The 14154-nt window shown below is 47.5% G+C and overlaps 1 protein-coding gene across 3 annotated transcripts in view; it reads left to right on the forward strand.

The window, feature by feature from the left end:
* The window catches only part of CORO2B (coronin 2B), a 127736-nt gene that overhangs the window by 95360 nt on the left and 18222 nt on the right, over positions 1-14154 (forward strand). For all 3 annotated transcript variants that reach the window (XM_036238596.1, XM_036238598.1, XM_036238597.1), the window contains exon 3: positions 6735-6851. In XM_036238596.1, the coding sequence (XP_036094489.1) occupies positions 6735-6851 (117 nt within the window). The remainder of the gene's footprint in view (positions 1-6734; positions 6852-14154) is intronic.

Consider the following 14154-nt stretch of genomic DNA (forward strand, 5'->3'; position numbering starts at 1 on the left):
CTCTTCCTTAGAACCCACTGGAGGGGTCCTACTTCTGACTTCTGACCACTTTTTCTTCTAATTTATCAAGTGTCTCACCTACATTCCAAAAAAGGAGGCAGCACAGCTGAGGTGCCTCAGAGCCAGACATCACCAAGTGCAAATTGCAGCTTCTTGATTCCTGGCTGTTTCACCTTTGACAAGTCACGTCCCAGAGCTCAGTTTTCTCGTCCATAAAATGGATCGTTACAGGAGGGTTATAAGGATTTCATAAAATTATATAGGGTTGCTTCAAGAATTAAATAAAATAATGTCTATAAGTTGCTCAAGGCCTAGTGCTTATTTTATAAGCACTTGTCAAATGGTCTCATTACCATCATTCTCTTTTTCAGTGTTATCGTGGGCATTGCCATCCTGCGTCTTTCTGACAGCCGACTTGATGTGGATCTCTAGATTCTGTCCTGGTACACCAGAAGCGAGGCCCTATGGCAAGTGTGCCTTGCTTCACACAGAAAGAAAGGCAGCCACAGAGAAGCAGAAAGGGCATTAGCCCAGGGTCTAGGAATCGGAAACCCTGAGAGGCCAAGGCTGTGTTCAAGGTCACTCAGCCAGGGAGGTGGGGGCTAGAACTGGGCTTAGAAACCCTGCCTCCTGCTCAGAGTCTTTTCTTTCTGCCTCGCTAAGCTGATTCCCCAGGTAACAAAACATTTTGCTTCTGTGTACAAAATTCAGCTTTGCAGCAATGCAAAATTCTAGGAAGCTAAAGCTGCAATGCAGGTTGTTTTGAAAATATCTCATCTTTGGTCAGTTCACTGGGATCAGATAAAGCCTGGACTGAGGCCCAGAGCACCCGCTACTCCCCTGGGCAGCCTTCTGGGTGAGCCATACCTGCCAGCCTTTCTAAGGGAGGGCCTGGCCTCGGCTGCCCACATGCATGCCACACACAAACTCACTTGTGCGTGTGCACACACACACATACAAACACACACCAAAATCCACTTTCAATTAGTTATATAATTTTATTCAATTTCAAGGATCTTATTTTCCCCCAAACCACTCTTGTGGTAACGAGGGAATAAAGAAGCCTGAATGAGTAAACACATTTATGTTCCACAAAAGCTTCTGAAACATGTAAATCCGGTAGACTCCAGCCTGCATCTCTTATTTGACTAAAACTGGAGAAGAATATTTTTCAATCAAAGCTATAGGGTGTGTGTGCGCACGTGTGTGTGAGTGTTTTAAATAATAACTATCTTTTTAATAAAAGTTTTAAATGTTCACTGGGAAAAAATTAGAAACCACTAATAGCCAACTAGCTGGAGATTTCTTCCACCATTAACATTTTAATGTATTTTCTTACAGACTGTGTATTTTTTCTAATAGGTAGGGGTCATTTTATGTGTATAACTTGATTCTGACTGTGTCACTAAACATTAGATCTTGAGCAATTTTCATGTCATTAAATAGTCTTTGAAAATAATAGTTTAAATGAGCTCATAATATTCCATTATATTGGTGTACTGTAATTCACTGTGGCAATGCCCCATCATTGGACATTTATTATATTGTTCTTCATCATAAATAGCACAGCAGTAAATGTCTTAGTGTGCTTCTTTCTTGATTTCCCTGGGATAAATTCCCAAAGTGGAATTATTAGTCAAAGTCTGTGAACCTTTTAAAAGTCTTTGAGACCCTATCAAATGTGGACCTGCAGGAAAATTGCTCTACTCCACACTCCCTCCCACCTTGCAGAGAGCCTGTGCCAGCCCCTTTCAACTCTGTCGTTTGGCAAATAGAGTATATTTAAGGTACACCCTGATCCCCAGCACTTGGAGCCTCCTCGAGAAGACTCAGGGCATGCAACAGCTGCCATCCAACCTTTAACATCGAAGATCTGTCCTAGCAAATGGGGCCTGGATTTGTCCTTTGAGGCCTCCAGGATATGGTCCCCAAATAGTGTGACAATCTCTCTAGTGATTATAGACGCCAAGTAACAGGCTCCCTCACCCCTCCCCATGCAGCTAGAACTCTGCCCCAGGTCTGTTGGGCATGAAGCTCTCTTTGAGGTTCAAGGACCAGGCGGTAAGTGAGACCCAGGACCCCTGATGACCCTACCTAACTGGGACAGTTCTGTGAGCTGGCCATCTAAACAGCGATTCTAAGGTATGAAACATTAAAAAACCTGTCTTCACTCCTTAGAAGCTCGTTAAACCTCTATTTTCTTAGCAGTAATATGGGGTCATGAGGATTAAATTAGATTAGATTAATATAATATATTAATAATAGCTATTAGTGTTGGTGTGAGTATTAGTAAGTGTACGAGTATGAGAAGGTAGCATCATGTAGCAGTTAAGAACCAGGTCCAGATTTGGTCTCTAGTCACACTCCCATACAGAAATTGGAACAGAAAACAAAGGCATTTGGGGGGTCTGGGAAGAAGATTGTTCATATTTTTTTTTTAAATTCAGAACAAGCTTCCTTCCTTTAGAACACCTGGTACATACATTTCGTTTGTTTGCGCTTTAATTTTTCTGTTTAGCACTCAGTAACCGTACTGAATTCATGAAGCCTAACAGTACAAGGCATAGAGCACCACGTGTGATGTGCTGGAGTCGGCTCGTACTAGCTCGTTGTGAGAGTCTGTTAAATTTTTAATTTTGTAAGCCGGTTGTTAAATATGGCCATTATTAAAAATTAAATCATGCAAACTTTCAATTAATTTATTTATTTTGAAAACAGAAGTGCTAAATATTAAAAACATTGCTTCCTAATTATTTTATTAGAATCTATATTCTCGAGGTTATTTACATCTATTATACAATTGGCCTCCCATATTTACAGGTTCCACATCCATGGACTCAACCAACCACAGATCGAAAACATTTGAAAGCAAATTTATGTTGCTGCTGACATGTACTATGCAGTTAGGCCTAGAATGGTTGCATCTGTACTGAACACGTACAGACTTTTTTCTTGTCACAATTCCCTAAACAATATGTATAACAACCATTTACTAGCATTTACGTTGTATATGCTATTACAAGTAATCTTGAGATGATTGAAAGTATGAGGAGGGTGTGCATGGGTTGTATGCAAATACTATGTCATTTTATGTAGGGGACTTGAGCATTCTCACATGTGGTATCCTCAGGGGTCCTGGATCCAATTCCCTGCATATACCAAAGGATGACTGTATCTATGTGGTAGAAATATTATGTAATGTGAGCTACTGTGAGTCTCTTGTGACTCTGCTTTTGATATCTCCCTATAACTTGAACTTAGCCATGGTGGGAATACTTACACCACTCAAATGGGCAAATGGTACAAACCAGAACCTTTTATCCCCGCAGAGAATCAGCTGTTAAATATTTACCAGCACATCGCGGCCTCCACCCTCCATCCTCGTCCCGCTTTGCTGCGCCCCTCATTTCCCACTCCCCGAAGGTAGCCACTTTCATGGCTTTTAGCTGTTGCCTTTTGCACTTATCCCCTTATGTCTTTTTTCCCCCTTATTTTTTAATTTCATGCTTTTACTGCCACGACTTGATTTTAAAAATCTTAGACGTTGCCTATTGACTTCCTGTTATGGACGATGAGGACCAGGCTCTCTTCCAGCTGTCTCCCCTCTTACTACACACACACACACACACACACACACACACACACACACACACACAAACACACACACGCACACCCCTTTCCCTACCTCTGCCCTCCCAGCCTATTATAGCACAACTCTTGTTTACATAAATATTCAGGATTTACATTATTATAACTATGTGAATATTGTATATGTCATCATGCATTCTGATTTCATTAGCTTTCTTAAACAACATTTTTCCCTGGAATTAATAATTGTATTTTTAATTGGTTTGAATTCTCTATAGGACAGTGGTTTTCAAACTTTCCTTCTTAGCAATGGAACTCGTCTTTGAAAACAAAGGTACTAAACAATATTTTTCAAACAAAATTTTATGTGGAACCTTACTACATCATATGGGAAAATCTGAGCCTCCAGGTCGAAAGCCTTCCCTTCAGGGCTGCCACGGAGAGCCAAGCGGCTTGTGCATTACACAACTCTGGGGTTACCATTCACGTAAATAACAGTGTGATTCAGTCATGATCATTGTAATTACATACCCCACTGGCAGAATGCAGACATTATGTAAAGAGAGGTCCACCTAGATGTATACATTTCATCTGGAGTCTCTGCTTTAAAAAGACTTATTCCTTTCCCAGTGCAAGGTGCTGACCTCTCCCCATTCTGAATAGGTTCCGGTGATGTTGCTTCAACAGTCCCATCAGTGCATCGCCACAGGCTGCTGGCCAGAGCTGCCGTTAGCTGATGGCCACCTATTGACTAATTCAGTGTCCCTCAGATTTGCCTGGGCTGGGCTGGGCTGGGTGCCAAAAGCTGAATGTAAACAGCTTTGCCCAGGGATCATTCCAGTGCAGCCACTGGGATCCAATGCAAGGAATGGCTCTGTCAGAGAGAGTAAGTGAGCTGTAGAAGCAGACAGTGAAGGATCTGTGTGCCCGTGGAAGTCAGAACTGGAAGAGGGAAGCGAGCCAACAATGAGCGGCGGGGTTCGAAAAGCTCAGCTTTGAGGGTCACCCCTGTGTGGAAATTGTAGTTTCACTTTCAGCTGGGTAACCTTGGGCTTGTTGCTTAACCTTTCTGGGCCTTAATTTTCTCATGCCTAATTAACAGGGTTGTCATGAGAGTTCAAGAAGATAATGTGTAACCCTAATAAATCCCAAGGCCACATGTGGCTCAGTATTTGCTCAAAATCTCATTTAAGGAAACATAGTCCAACAGCCTGAAAGTAATTGAAAAAAGATGTTGCAATTCAAATTGCATCCCTCATGGAATTCAGAGGGGATCCCATTCCTAGCTTAAAGCACTGCTCCCCAAATCCTTTCCCTCCGTTCTCTAATTTTCCCACGATGTACAGTATCAGTGAAGTTCTCCTGAGAACAACGTCTGAGGCTTTTTTTCTCTTTCTCTGCCTCATTCCTCACCCTCCATCCCACTGCCATTTTCTCTTAGGTCTGTTTTTTCTCTTCTAATCCTGCCATTGCTGTCCCTCTCTTTCTCTCTCTCTCTCTCTCTCTCTCTCTCTCTCTCTCTCTCTCTCTCTCTCTCTCTCTCTCTCTCTCTCATACACACACACACACACACACACACACACACACACTCAAAAGACCTGGAAATGCGCTGACAGAGATGCAGACAGGAAATGGGTGGGGAGGGGTTATGGCCAGAGGATATCCTGAAATCAATCTTGCCTCATTACACTGCTGAAGTATAAGGCACAGGTAGCAGGCGCTCGGCAGAAACTCATTTTTCCTCATTTTTCAGTCAAGGAACTTCCGGGAGGGTGTGGGATAACTTGTGTAAGGTGCCTCTGAACACCTAACCGCTAGTAGCAGGCCAGTGACTGGAAAAACCCACTCCATTTCCTCCAAGCCCCCTCCCAAAGTTAGTATTAACCCCCCTATTTCCTCCAAACCCCTCCCAAATTAATATTAAGGTTTCATACAGCTTCTGCCTAACTTTTCCTTTCCTTCCCTGCTACCTTTAAGGGTAAGCATGGACTTACCCTTCCTTACCTCCTACCCCCACAACTCTTGTTCTATCTTTTGTGGACTCCATTTCCTTCATAGGAAGTCTTTTGAGTCATGTACTGGGTACCTACCATGTGCCAGGCTTGTTAGGAGCTGGAGATTCAGAGCCAAGGAAGACATAGACCCTGTCCTCAGTTGCTCACAAATAAAAAGAGGCTGTAAATCCATGTGGTAACGCTGTAGTGAAGGGAAGCCAGAATGTTGTGAGAGCACAGGGAAGTTCTTAACCCATTGAAAGATCAGGGAAGACTTCTTGGAGGAGGTTCATCTAACCTGTATGCTAATAACTACTCTCATATATCAAGCAGTCTTTATGATGATAATCGCCATGCTAAACACTTTGCTAAGTACATTAGCTCATTTAATCTTTACAACAGTGTTAAGTGGTAAGTGTTCCTATCCTTGTTTCAGAAATGAAGAAACTAAGGCTCAGAGAAATTCATTGATTTTCCCACAGCCACATAGCTAAAAGGTGGCAAAGCTGTGATTCAAACACAGGCCTGTGTGACTCCAAAGACTACGCTTTTAACCACAGGGCACTGTGTACAGGTATTTAAGATGCACATTGAACAAGCCTGCCACATCTGGGGGCAGCACTGTTTACCTTGTAGGCAGAGTAACAGGTGTGCGTGACCGTGTTTAGGTGGACATGGGGACGTGGACCTCTCCGCTGATTCCTGGAGCAGCAGGAAAGAGCCTCTTTCTGATCCGAACTGGCTGTGGCATGTCTCCGAGGGGACAGTGGGGAGTGTGGGTACTGAGGAGAGTGCATACACCCCAATGTCAACAGCCTTTGGCCATTCAGGTGGATGGTAACATCTTAACTTTAAACGTTTTTCCTTGAGGAAGAAACACCTCTTCTTAATTTGCGCAAAGTTGACAAAGTTGTCACATGGGCCGCAGTGCGCCCCACTGCCCCATCACCATTCAGTGTTGAGGACCATGCAGCTACGGAGCCATCTGGCCCAGCCTGATGCAGGGACCCAAAGACGAATAAGACACTGTTTGGTCCTCCATGACTCACAAGTTTAAAAACCCAGAACAAAAGCTCTCCTTTCAGGGTCACCCCAGGACCATCAAACTAATCCCCTTCTCTCTCTCTCTCTCTCTCTCTCTCTCCTTGGCAGACGGGAAGGATTGAACCTAACTACCCCAAGGTCTGTGGTCACCAGGGGAATGTGCTGGACATCAAGTGGAACCCCTTCATTGACAACATCATTGCCTCATGCTCAGAGGACACATCGGTGAGCAGGAGGGGTGTCCCCAAGGAGGGTGGGCCCATGGGACTCCTCCCTGCTTCCTCCTGGAGGCCTCCCTTAAACTCCCCTCCCTCTCCCTTCTTTGCCCAAGATGGGGAGTGAGGAAAATGACTGAAGGAGAAAATCTATGGACTGTTTGACAGGTGTTGTGCCTTTAGTGTGATTTCATTTGGAGGTATTGATTTTATCATTGAGAGTTAGAACAAAAAGATTAAGTATATGATCAGCACTCATCTGCGGTCTCAGGAGGAGAAGGTCAAAAGGAGGAATATGGACAAGGAGGGAGGGAAAGGGAAGAGAATGAATGAGCCATAAAGAAAAGAGCCCCTGTTCTTGCAGACTGGGCACGGCAAAGGCACCATCTGGTTTTGTCCCCTGTGAGCCATGGTTTTAGGGAAGGACACCGGGCTGAGAATTGTCATGACTTGTCCAAAGACCCACAGATATGGCCTGGAATTTGAATTCCATGTGTCCCACCACTTAGTGGGAAGAGAGAAGAAATAGGAGAAGGGAAATGAGGAGGAGGGAGCAGGGAGGAGATGGAAGAAGAAGAGAGAACAGGTGGGGAGATGGAGATCGATGGAAGAAAGGGAGCAGAGGGGAGATAAAGACTCCAGGGAGGGTAAAATTTGAAGTTGCCGTCAGGCCACCCTTTCCCTGGGTTTCACACACAGAGGTAGAGCCTGGTGTTGGCAGTGGCCTTTGTGTTTCTGGAGAGCGGCCCCCTGCCTTTCTTCACACTGCCCTTGAACAACATCAGCTCCCCAGCTTGGAATCAAGAGGGACTTCAGAGCTTGGCGGAGCTGTGAAGAGGGGCTGCCTGAGCCCCTGGTGTTCCCAAGTGAAGGAAGATCAGCCTTCTAGTCAGGTCGTAAGCATCTACCTAGTACTCGCTGGCATAGCCTTGGTGTAAGTCATAGGCTCTCAGGGTATTGGAACTAAAAGGAACTGGCAGCTCAGGTTTCTTGGTTTTCCAGACTCAATTGTGAGCTCCTGAGAGCATAGGCCGTGGCCTGTGTGGTTCTGAATTTCAAATATCCAACACAGAGCCTGCTACCTAGTAAATGTTTAACAGGTATTGGATGGGACAGACAGATGGGTGGACGATGGATGGATGGATGGATGGATGGATGGATGGATGGATGGTTAGATGAATAACCATCAATGACTCCATTGATGGTTAGAGAGATGACTAAATAGATAATGGAAAGATGGAGATGAAGGAAGGAAGGAAGGAAGGAAGGAAGGAAGGAAGGAAGGAAGGAAGGAAGGAAGGAAGGAAGGAAGGAAGGAAAGAAGGGTGACTGGGTGAAGGTAAATGGATAGATGGATGAATGGAAAGATAAATACATGAATAAGTATAGCCAAACTAATCAATTATTCAAAGAAAGAGAGAGAGTCACAGTAAATAGTCTCTATTCGTCAATAAATTTGGTGGGGAGAAGTCAGCTGGCACAGTATCTAGTAAGTGGGAGTAGAGAAGAGGGGGCTAAGAGAATGGAATAGACTTGCCAGCCCCCAAGGTCAAAGTCCTAAGTCAACCCGAGAAGATTCCGAGAGCAGCAGCAGCAAGGGCGAGGCCCGTGTGAGCACAGAGATCAAAAATTGGTGGTAACACGAGCCATCAGGTTTGGTTACTTTCTTTGTTTTCTTTTTTCTTTTTCATTGGGCTTTATTGGATTTCTGTTATTTCACATTTAGATCCTCAGATGCTTACTTTTTTAAAAAATTAAGTTTATTGGGGGTAACATTGGTTAATACAATTATATAATTTTCAGGTGTACATTATAATTTGACGTCTATATCTACTATTGTGTGATTACCACCCAAAGTCCAGTTTCCCTTAGCTACCTTACATTTGATCCCCTTTACCCACTTCACTCTCCCCCTGCCCCCTATGGTTACTTTCTTTAGCAAAATGGGGGAAGTGACCAGAGGTTAGAGCACAGGCAGGGCAGAGGGTGGGCACAAGGCGTTGGGGCCAAGCACGGGTCCGGAAGCCTGAGGAAAACAAGGTCACTAGTTGCTTCCTAGGCTGAGAAGGAGGCAGCCACAGCTGATGGGGACTGAAGAGGTCAGTGGTCAGTGCAGGGAAGGCCTGGGCTCAGTGGGAGTCAGGCAGTGGAGGCGCTGCCCATCCTTCTCTGCTGGGTTCAGGGAACCCTAGAAGGAGTGCCAGCAACCACAGCCTGCTCCGCCGCTGCCTGCTAAGGTGTTGAGTGACTGTCACCAGCCATCAGGGAGCAAACACCCCTGAAACTTGGGGGTGCCTTATACCAACCTCCTCCACCCAGTCTGGTGGACACTTTATACACAGTTAGCGCTCACAGCCACCCTGTGAGCCAGGCACTGCCATCTCCAGATCGAGGGTCGGAGGCAGGTCACACAACTAGGAAGTTGAGAAGGGTTTGTGGTCCCAAGCCCACTCTCCTCCTGCTCTACTAAGTCTCATCATAACACGAATCCACAGAGTCCTGCAGGCAGCCTCAGGCCCCTCCTGGTGTCTTGTGCCAGGGGAGCCAGCTGGGAAGGAGAAGGGCAGTGTTCAACTTGCTGTGGGGAGGGACAGGTGAGGCCAGGGCTCTCCGGGCCAGTGGCCATCCTGGCTCCACCTCAGCTCGGAACTTCTGCCTGAATCAGGGCGAGGGTGGGAGGGTCACTGGCCCTGATAGCCCTGCTCAGTTCTCGCTCAGCACCTTGTCTGATCTAAGAGTCGGGTGCTGCATCCTCTGGGACCCCAGCTAATAAACCAGACATCCGTGCTGTGCGTTCAAGAAAAGCAAGGCCCCAGCCCTGGCTACACAAGCCAAGGGCTGCCTTCAGTTTCGCACACATCGACTGAAGGACCACAGTGTGCCCGCCACACTCCAGGACGCGGGGCTTCAAAGAGAGCTTGACTATGGAATCTGGTTGACCTGGGATTGATTCTCAGCTTCACCATTTGCTAAGTGACCAAAAATGTGTTTCTTACCCTCTCTGAGCCTCAGTTTTGCTCATCTTTTAACAGTATAATGATGATACATCCTTTTGACAGTAGCCAAGAGAATGAAAGGAGGTGCGTGTCTACACTCTGCCTGCCAGTCTCTGTCCTGCCGTGGAAACACTGTCGGTGGTGGGGCAGCACCACACCCCTCTCACTGAGATGCGGTGCAGAATGAACTCGCTGCAGCCACAGGGGGTCAAACGGGGCTGTGTGCCCAGGGAGGAGAGAGGGATTAATTTCGACCAAGGTTCAGGCAGAGCAGGGGAGGTTAGCGAGAGTTGGACCCTGGAGAAGCGGGACTTTGATGGCAGAGAAAGAGTTTAAGGAGGTCCAGGGAGAAGGCGAAGGCACAGGCCTGGAGGGAGTGTCTCCTAGCTCGGGCCACTGTAACAACATACCACATAAACAGCAGAAATTTATTGCTCACAGTTCTGGAGGCTGGAAAATCTGAGATCAGGATACCAGCATGGTCGGCGTCTCATTGTGTCCTCACACAACAGAAGGAGCTAAGGGTCTCTCTGGAATCTCTTTCATAAGGCAGTAATAGCGTTCATAACGGCTCCACCCTCAAGACCTAATCACCTCCCAAAGGCCTCGCCTCCTAGTACCTTTACCTTTGGGGGTTAAGATTTCAACATATGAATTTGGGGGCAACATGGACATCCACGCCATAGTAAAGTTCATATGGTATGCTTGGAAGGTGGAGGTGTCTGGTGTGGCTGGAGCCCTGGAGTGGTGGCAGAGGAGAGGAGTGGGCAGGAGAGGGACTGCGAAGGGAGGTTGGGAGCAGAGAGAAGGCTTGAGATGCCAGGGTGAGCAGCTGCACTTTGAAGTGAGGCCTGTGCTTCTCGAGCCATCTGAGCATAAGCCGGGACACCAGGCAGGCATTCAGCGTGCGGGAGATGCCACATGCTCTGAGGGGGGGAGGGGAGGGGAATTAGTGGGGCTGAAGAGTCAGGGCCGGCCTCGTGGCAGAGGTGGGGCCCAAGCCAGCTGGACAAGTGCTGGAATGGGGCTCCACAGAGAAAAGGGGAGCACCCAGGGAAGGGATGTGAAGAGAAGGGACACAGGGATGAGGTGGGGGTGGGGGGTGGCCCAGGCTGCTGATCCACAGAGAAGGAGATTAAGTCCCCAGAGCAGAGAGGAACTAAGCTCTTGCTCTGGCTGCTAGTCCAGCTGCCCCAGAAGCAGCGGCTCAGAGCCCCACTTAGCCCCGCTGGTCTCTACCCCTTCCCAGCCTCAGGGCCGAGGGTTGTGCTGTGGAGCCAACAAGCCCTTGAGGCTGAAGCCCAGTCCCTTCTGGAGAAGGGCACACTGAGGCCCAGGGGCAGCGCCTTGCCCCTGGTCACACGGTGTCCGAGTCTCAGGCAAGTGGAAACCCAGCCAGGTCTCTGAGCAAGTCACCAATGACTGTAGCTTTACAGGTGAGAAAACCGAGACTCAGGGCCATGAAGGGCTCAGCTCCATTAAATACTCAACATTTACATCTCGGTGTCCTCGCTGTGCAAAGCCCACATGGCACCTCAACCAAGTCCTGAGAAGGTGAGATGTACAGGAAGTGGAACCTGCAGCTCCAGGGCGGGTGAGGAGGCCTGCCAGCCTGCCCGGGCTGTTCTGGCGGACCCTTGCGCCTCCATCAAACACCATGAGGGTAGGCCACTGAGACACCACCCTTGACCCACTCAGGCCCAAATGGTCAATGTACTGTGCACCAGACGTAACATCTAGAACCAGGATTAGAAGGTCAGCAAACCTACTGTGTACAGGCACTGTGCTACACACCAGAGCTGGGGAGGGAACCACCCCGACGGGCCCAGAGAGAAGCCACTTCCGGAGGGTCTGGCCCGTCACCTGGAAGTGCTTGTGCACCCACTCTCACCCCTCCATGGCCCACTCCTTGTCTCAGAACGTTCAGAGGACACTGAAGGGATCTAGTGATCCCTTCTCCTTTCCCATATCCCCTATCCCTTGAAAAATCTCCAGTGAAATCCATCTCCCATGTCCCTCAGGCTCAGCTGCCCCTCCCCCAGAGCCCTAGGAGGTCCCCAGGAGCCTAACCCATCCCTCCAGGGATGGGGGAACATCCCCAAAGCCCTTTCCCAAGGGCTCCTGTCCTGAGGGAGGGGTGGGGGCTGTAACTCTCCAGGCATCTGGCAGAATCCGGTTCTTTCTGCCGCTGGGTGATGTCACCTATTGTTGAAGGGCTGAGCTTTTTATAGCTTCTGCGGCAGCTAGGGAGGGTGGCTGGCAGGCGGCAGGAAAGGACTCTATGGGTTTCCAAGCCTCCTGCTCTCAGCCCTTCTCCAGCAGCCACAGAGAGGTTTTTGACATCTCAAGGAGAGGAGAGAGTGGTCCCCGGAGAGTGAGGGGGGTGAGGAAGGCAGGCCCCTCTCCCTGATGAGCCAGACTTAGCACCTTTCTTTTGCCTTCTTGTATTCTTTTGCTCCTCCATCCAGTGGCTGCCCTCGCCCACCCACCTGACCCCACCTTCCCCAGAGATGATGCCCCTCCCAGAAGAGCTTGGGGTGGGATGGGGCAGGATGTCAGCCCTGCTGGAAGCAGCCAGAAGCCACCCACCACCATGCTTTCCTACATGCTTGAGAACCAGTACCTCTTGGAGCTGGAAGGAAGCAACACACTCCTTTTAGAGATGGAAGGAGGCCCCAAGAGGCCTCACTAACACGCCTAGCAGCTGTAGGGAAACTGACAGTGTGGCTCCTTTGTTGATCAGTCAGGCTCAAGAGGCCATAGGCCTCGGTTCAAATCCTGGCTCTGCCACTTCACAGATGTGAAAAACAGGGTAGTTTGCCTTATTCCAGGCCTCGGTTTGAATCCTATCTCCTCCCTTCCTAGTTGTACAACCTAGGCAAATTTCCTAACTTCTCTGTGCCTCATTTCCTTACCTGTGTTAAGGATATTCATCAATAATAATAATAATAGGTAGCACATATCCTTCCATGTGTCCAGCTCCACATTTACCATTTCATTTAATCCTCTAGCAAAGCACCTCACAGGACTCTCAGCAGCAGATGCTCAATCATGCTTCCTTTGGGCCCTCTGGTGGCCTCCCTCACCTTCCTGGATTTGAAGTGATTTGTTTCTCACATTGGGAAATAGCTAGGTGGTCAGAAGATATCAACACCGAGGTATACTTTGAGATTCTACCTCTTGTTTAGGTGAGTGACGATAAACTCAGTTTCTAATAGTAAACTAGAATAATTGGCAAGAAATGGGGCAGATGGGGCGGGGTCGGGGGGTGGTTCCAGGAGTCTCCTGTCTCTGGACAAGACCCTCACCATTCCTCTCTTCTCACGGCAGAAGACATGAGAGTTGCTGTGAGCTCAGTTCCAGGCATTGTATCTGTAGAGTGGTCGGTCAGATGGAAAGCCTAGGGCCAAAGATCGTGTCATGTAGTATAGCTAAACTGGATGCTTCCAGAGGGAGAAACCGTATCTTGTAATTTCCCATTCCTCCCTACACTACTCCAAACAGAGTTGATTTTTTAAGTAAATATGAAATGTTTTGGAGCCTGTTATCTTCCCCCAGCTGCACAGGACCACTGGGAACTCCGGCTCCTCCTCTGTGGTCCCAGACCACAGATATAGACAGAAAGTACTGTCTCTTTGCTGTAGCCGTGTAACAAGCAGATCCCCTAAATGGAGCATTCTTTCTCTTAAGAACGGTGTTGTGACAGGGGTTGAGTAGGTCCTCACTAGGCCCTGGGCCTAAGTCACCAGCAGGCATGACCCTCAATGCGTCAAAAGCAGAAAGAGACCCAACCAGACACCTTCATAATCACGTCATAATTTCAGGGAGGAAATTTATGCTGCATTCTATAAAATGGAGACAAACTTTATATCACATGTATTGACTACACAAGGATAATAAAGTGCACATGAAAAATGTAAATCACATCTAAAATTTGACCTATATAAAATTTGTGTATAATCCTTAATAATAAGCAAGCATTGTTATGTATTAATAAGTGCTTAGTAATCTGCTTGGTAGGGCATATATTCTATCTTTAGTCTTCATAGCAACTATAATTATAGGTAAAATTATTCTTACAAGTGAGAAGACTGAGGCTCAGAGAAGCTAAGTAACTTAGCTGAAGTCTCACAGCCAGTTAAGTTCGGAGCCTGGATTTGAATGGAGCTTGTCAGACCACAGAGCTCTCTCTTTTTCTGGCCAGCTGCTTCCTCCCCCATGCACAGGGACACTGGTTTCATAAATTCATTCACCATCCTTGCCAGCTGTCTTGCCTTGTCTGCAGGTGTCTGCTGTCTCCCCTACAAGACTGAAATA

Source organism: Rousettus aegyptiacus, unplaced genomic scaffold (assembly GCF_014176215.1).
Source record: "Rousettus aegyptiacus isolate mRouAeg1 unplaced genomic scaffold, mRouAeg1.p scaffold_m13_p_3, whole genome shotgun sequence".
NCBI lineage: Eukaryota > Metazoa > Chordata > Mammalia > Chiroptera > Pteropodidae > Rousettus > Rousettus aegyptiacus.